Raw genomic sequence first — 6,572 nt, 5'->3', positions numbered from 1 at the left:
AGCCTTTGTCATTAAGTAGCATTCAGTCTATTTATATTTTGATTACTGATTTTTTATTCATTTTCATAATCTTATTTTTTATTTCTATTATTTTGCTTTTTATATATTTAGCCTTGCAAAGATTTACCATATATATTATATGATGCAATTGTGCAAAAAAATCATACAGTTATTGGGGACAACTTACATGCACAAAAATAGGAAGATCTGGACTTTCAAGAGCCAAGAAAATTCCATATCTCTTATTTGCATCTGAAAGAGACTCTAATAAGCTCTGTGTTTTATTTTCTGTCAGCTGTCTTTTGTAGACTTACAGGATATTACTGAAGATCACAGGCTGACTCTTTGTATAATTTTGACACACACTTAGCATTTCACAGAAAATATTGTGCTATTGTTCTCTTGGATGAGGTTGTGTTCATTAAATTGTTCATTATTATGATAAAAGCTTTATGTTTCAAAAGTACATTGTTTATTCAAGATATATTGTTGTTGTTAAGTGATGTAGAGTTGATTACAACTCATAGTGACCCTGTATAGGGTTTCTGAGGCTTTCTGAAGATCTTCCTGGAAATAGAAAGAAAGCCTCATCTTTCTTTGCATCGTGGCTGGAGGGCTCGTCCCACCATGCTGTGGCTCCCAGTCCAGTGCCACCTCACTCTTAAGGTATATAAACACACTGAATTATTGAAATAAGGACAGGAAATAGTAGCAGATGAGACTGTCTAAGATTTACAGTTTCATAAACCCTAAATAGGTTTACTAGGTCAAAATGGACTTGATGGCAATGGGTAAACTAATACATGAACCACGCTTCAGTAATAGAAATGAATTTGAGTCTTAGTTTATACATTTACTAGCTATATAATTCTGAATGCTGAACTCTTTGACCCTTGATTTCTTTATCTATAAAAAGGAAACTAATCACAACTTTCTCATTCTAATTGTTGTTGTTGTTAAATGCTGTTGAGTTGGTTCTGATTCATAGTGACCCTGCATAGGATTTTCAAGGCTTTACATCTTTGAAGTAGCAGAAAATCTCATCTTTTTCCTATGTACAACTGGAAGCTTGAGCTGCAGAACTTGTGGCTGAAAGTTCGGTTTTTATCATATTGACTAACATACAGAGTCTCTATGATATGCCAAACATTTAGTAAACACTTGATAAATCTTAATTTTACTTTTGACCTGTCACTTAAGTATTTTGCCATTTTAGTTTTTCATATATTTTATGTTCAGTTAAATTATGGTAATTTAATAATTTTCACTAGTGATTAAGAAACAAAATTTACCTTTCAGTATGATTATATGGGCTCTGAGGTGGCAGTTGTTGCCGAGAAAGTTGTCCAGATCTTTGGGCTTATCAACACTGTAAGTACTTATATTTTATATTTAAATATTATTATTGAATATATAGCAATTTATTTGTATAAAAATTTTCCATTTTTATAAAAAACCTAGTCCACCAATTAGCTTCACCCTCCAATGAAATAATCCCTATAAAATAGTGAATTGAATATAAAGATGTGATGTGGTTATATCCAGAACTGCTTATTATATATCTTCTATTTCAGATGTTTTCCCAGTTTAAAATAACTGCTACACTATCTTCTTTGGAACTCTGGTCAGATAAAAATAAGATTTCCACTAATGGGGATGCTGAAGATGTGCTGCAAAGGTTTTTGGCATGGAAACAAACAAATTTGGTTCAAAGGCCTTATGATATAGCATACTTGTTAATGTAAGCCCTTTAAACTGCATGGAAATAAGCTCTGTTAGCTTACTTGATATGTTAGCTAATAAAATTATACATATAATTTATTATATATGATGATAAGACACCTGAAAAGAAGAATATACCAAAAATTGTTGTGCTGATAATATGTACTATATAAAATAGTGAAAGATACCAAATCACACAGACATAATTTATCTATAAAGAGTGTACAGTTTACCTATGGAACTGTAGGGAGGGACTGAATATCTTGTGGTAAACATGGCACACTTGTGATATTCAATTTTTCTCAGAGGTAAATAATAGAAACTATTATTTTAATATTAAATGCAAATTCATTGATAGATTGTTATAATCTCATAACATTTTGATTTGGTTGCAACACATAACATTAAAATAGCCCAGACCTTAGGTGGACTAGTTTATTAGTCCTCATTATAACTATGATACCCCAAAATTCTTATTATATAGTCATTTCATTAGTTATGCTATACTTTTCAAGAGTCTTTATATAGTTCCTCTTATTAAATTGATAGTTCTTGATACTAAAAACAAAAGCATCTTGGGAAATATGTAAAACATTAGAAATCTGTTGTTTTCATTAATGACATCTAAGAGGTGTGAGGCTGTAGGATCAGCACAGATTTGCTAATCACAAGGTTGGTCACTGAAACCCACCAGTTTCTTTTCAGAAGCCCTACCAGGGTCTCAATGAGTCTGAATCAACTCAGCGGCACTTCACGATAACAACATCAAAGTTCAGTTTTGGAGGCTTAGGAGTAACTAAGGACTAAACTCCTGTGAGAACAATTCCTATATTTTTTTCTCTCTTAGTGAGTCCACTGCATACTGTCACCTTCTCTCTATCTCCTCAACACAAACATTTCATATAATTTTGAGGTTCACTTAATGAATAAAATGGAAGTCCACATACCTTCATTTTACCTGTAAGAGTTATATCCATCTAATGATGACAACAGTAATGGTGGATTTTGGCAAAGATTAGATACTACTGAGCTTTGGTGTGTACATCTTATAACTTAAATGTAGGCTTAGAATTCTTACTGATAAGAATGAATTAATGCAGGGGATTGTAACCATAGCAATGAGATGATATACGCTAGAATGAATGTAAAACTAATGTTCTCCCATGTAAACTATCACATAATTCACAATAAAATATTTAAGAAAAAAAAATGAATTAATATTATCCAATTAAACAATGATTGAAAGCAAAAGACATCAGAATCAGACTTTAAAAAAACATGGCTTTATTGAGGAATTCAGTTTTTAAATGTTATTGATCATTTAAAATGTGTTTGTCCACAAGAATCAGATTTTGTTTTTGTTTAGTTATAGGGACCATCCTAATTATGTGGGCGCAACATACCATGGAATGGCATGCAATCCAAAATTAGCTGCAGGAATTGCTCTGGTATGTGTTTTTTATCTCATCCTTTACTAATTATATAATAATAATATCCACATTAGGAAATAAAAGCACATGCAGTATTTCCTAAATGCTCATTTACCAAATATTCACAATATTTTTTAAGATTTTGAAAACTGAAGTACTAGTTTATTCTTTCTTTTTCTAAAAGTCTGATAAGTATGTATGTGGCAAAACATTTGTCAATACACATTCTTAACAATATTCAGTGACAGTAATGGTATTCATCAAAGCCCTGGTTGTACTGGGGATTAAGCATTGGGTTTCTAGCAGAAAAGTTGTTGGTTCAAAGCTACCAATTGCTCCATGGGAGCGTGATGAAGCAGTCTATAAATATTTATAGACTTGGAAAGCCTCTGAAACAGTTTTACTCTGTCCAATAAAGTAAATTTGAGTAGGAATCAACTCCTTCACAGTAGCTTTGGGTGGTGCTACCCATAATACATTTCTAACTTTTAAATCTACCTTCACAGATTGTTGTTGTTTTTAGGTGCTGACTAGTCATTACCAACTGATAGTGCTCCTAGGCACTTCAGAATGAAACACTGCCCAGTCCTGTGCCAACATCACAGTAGCTGCTATACTTGAGCCCATTACTCCTATCACTGTGACAATCCATCTCATTTAGAGTGCTTCCTCTTTCTCACTGACCCACCACTTTACCAAGCATGATGACCTTTTCCAAGGACTGGTCTCTCCTGATAATATGACCAAAATATGACAGATGAAGTTAGGACTTACTGACTTCTAAGGAGCATATTGGCTGTACTTCTAACACAGATTTGTTTGTTCTTTTGGCAGCCCATGGTATTTTTCATATTCTTTCTCAATACCATAACTCAAATGCATTAATTACTCTATGGCTTTCTTCATCATCCAACTTTCACACGCATATGATGTTACTGAAAATACCATGACTTTGATCAGGTGCACCATAGTCCTCAAACTGATATCTCTGCTCTTGAACACTTTACTGAGGTCTTGTGCAGCAGATTTGCCTAATGCAATATATCATTTGATTTCTTGACTGCTGTTTCCATTAGTATTGATGGTTGATCTAAACAAAATGAAGTCTTTAATAACTTCAATCTCTTCTCCATTTCTCCATTTATCTTTACACTGAGATGTAACCTATATCGATGGCTGTGGTCTTGGTCTTTATCAGTAAGTATTTAAAGTTCCCTTCTCTTTTAGCAAACAAGGTTGTATCATTTTCATATCACAGGTTGTTAATGACTTTTCCTCCAACCCTGATGCCATGCTTTTCTTCATATAATACAGCTTCTAGAATTGCTTTCCCAGCATACAGAGTGAATAATTATGGTGAAAGAATACAGTCCTTTCCTTATTTTATATCATTCAGTCGTCTCTTGTTTTGTTCGAACAACTGCCTCTTGGTCTATGTACAGATTCCTCATGAATACAAATAAGTGTTCTGGAATACTCCTTTTCCATAATGTTGTCCATACTTGTCATGATTCACACAGTCAAAATCATTTCTAAAGTCAAGAAAGCACAGGTAAACATCTTTCTGGTATTGTCTGCTTTCAGCCAAAATACATCTTGTGGCAACAATTATATCCCTTATTCCAGATCCTCATCTTTTACTGGCTTGAATCTCTGACAGTTCCATGTTAATGTTGTAGTATAGCCATTTTTGAATTATCTTTAGCAAAATGTTACTTGCATGTGGTATTAATGATATTGTCTAAGATTTGGAATGGGCACAAATATGGATCTCTTCCAATCAGCTTCCCTGGTATCTATCTTGTCCATTTTTTGGCATAGGTAAGTGAGTTTCTCCAGTGCTGTATCAGTTTGTTGAAATATTTCAATTTGCATTACATGAATTCCTGGAGATTTGTTTCTGGTGCCTTCAGTTCATCTTTACAGATTAGCGTGTCTTAATCACTGACTCCTATTTTCTACCTCACTCTGGCCACCAAAGGCTGTTTGCTTATATGTTTGTTTTTAGCTGTTATTGAGTTATGCTGATGTTGTTGTTAGGTGCCATTGAATTGGTACCGACTCATAGTGACCCTATGCACAACATAAGAAAGCACTGCATAGTTCTGGGACAACCTCACAATTGTTGCCACACTTGAGCCCACTGATGCAGTCATTCAGCCAACCCATCTTGCTGGGGGTCTTCCTCTTTTCCTCTGACCCGCCACCTTACCAAACATGATATCTTTCTCCAGTGACTGGTTCCTCCTGACAATATGTCTGGAGTTTGAGAGACGAAGTTTGGCCATCCTGGCCTCCAAGGAACACTCTGGCTGCACTTCTTCCAACACAGATCTGTTTGTTCTTTGGCAGACGATGGCACTTTCAATATTCTCCTCCAACACGGTAACTCAAAAGCATCAATTCTTCTAGGTTCTTCTGTATTCACTGTCCAGCTTTCACATGCATATAAGGTTATTGAAAATAGCATGACTTGAATCAGGTGTACCTTAGTCCTCAAGCTGACATCTTTGCTCTTCAACATTTTAAAAAGGTCTCATGCAGTAGATTTGCCTAATGCAATACATTGTTTGATTTCTTGACTGCTGCTTCCATGAGTGTTATTAGCTGATCCAAGAAGAATGAAGTCCTTGACAACTTCAATATTTTCTCCATTGATAAAAAGGTAGTATATTGGTCCAGTGGTGAGGATTTCAATTTTCTTTACATTGAGATGCAATCCATACTGAAGGCTGTTGTCCTTGATCTTCATCAGTAAGTATTTTAAGTCCTCTTCACTTTCAGCAAACAAGGTTGTATCATTTGCATGTTGCAAGTTGTTAATGAGTCACCCTCCAATCCTGATGCCACATTTTTCTTTATATAACTCAGCTTCTCAAATTCTTTGCTCAGCATACAAGTTGAATAAATATGGTGAAAGAATATACCCCTGTCACACACCTTTCTTAATTTTATTGAGTTATAACATAATGAACCTGTAGAAATCTGGAAGAAAGCTGAAATGTTTTCCTGTTTTGCTTCAGCCAAACAATAGCTTCTGTCATTGAGCCCATTGTTGCATCCATGTTGTCAATCCATCTCATTGAAGATTTCCATCTTTTCCACCAATTCTCTACTAAAAATAATGCATTTTTGTCAATCTCTGTTGATAGCATGAACATAGAATTTGAGACAAAGTCTCACCATCCTAGCTTTTAAGGAGCAGTTTGTACATCCTCCAAGACTGAATTATCTGTTCTTCTGGTAGTCCTTGTTATATTCAGTATTCTTTGTCAATACCATTTGCTGGAGAGTTTCAACTGCCATTTTGTCAATTTCAAAAGTTTTGTTATTTTTCAATGCTTTTAGTGTGCCTTGAATGCCCTCCTTCAGTGCCAGTTGTTGTTGCTGTTAAGTGCTGTTGAGTCAGTTCTGAGCATA

General features: G+C 34.5%; 1 protein-coding gene across 1 annotated transcript in view; it reads left to right on the top strand.

Annotated features, from left to right (window-relative positions):
* The window catches only part of LOC102833226 (disintegrin and metalloproteinase domain-containing protein 18-like), a gene marked incomplete at its 5' end in the record, with an annotated part of 250,534 nt that overhangs the window by 34,721 nt on the left and 209,241 nt on the right, over positions 1 to 6,572 (top strand). Inside the window, 3 exons of the mRNA XM_006859992.1 lie at positions 1,300 to 1,371; positions 1,575 to 1,741; positions 3,089 to 3,170. Of these exons, the coding sequence (XP_006860054.1) occupies positions 1,300 to 1,371; positions 1,575 to 1,741; positions 3,089 to 3,170 (321 nt within the window). The remainder of the gene's footprint in view (positions 1 to 1,299; positions 1,372 to 1,574; positions 1,742 to 3,088; positions 3,171 to 6,572) is intronic.

The sequence above is a fragment of the Chrysochloris asiatica genome, unplaced genomic scaffold (assembly GCF_000296735.1).
Source record: "Chrysochloris asiatica unplaced genomic scaffold, ChrAsi1.0 scaffold00035, whole genome shotgun sequence".
Lineage (NCBI taxonomy): Eukaryota > Metazoa > Chordata > Mammalia > Afrosoricida > Chrysochloridae > Chrysochloris > Chrysochloris asiatica.
Note: the sequence above shows the minus strand (reverse complement) of the source record. Positions and strands in the feature narration are given on the sequence as shown.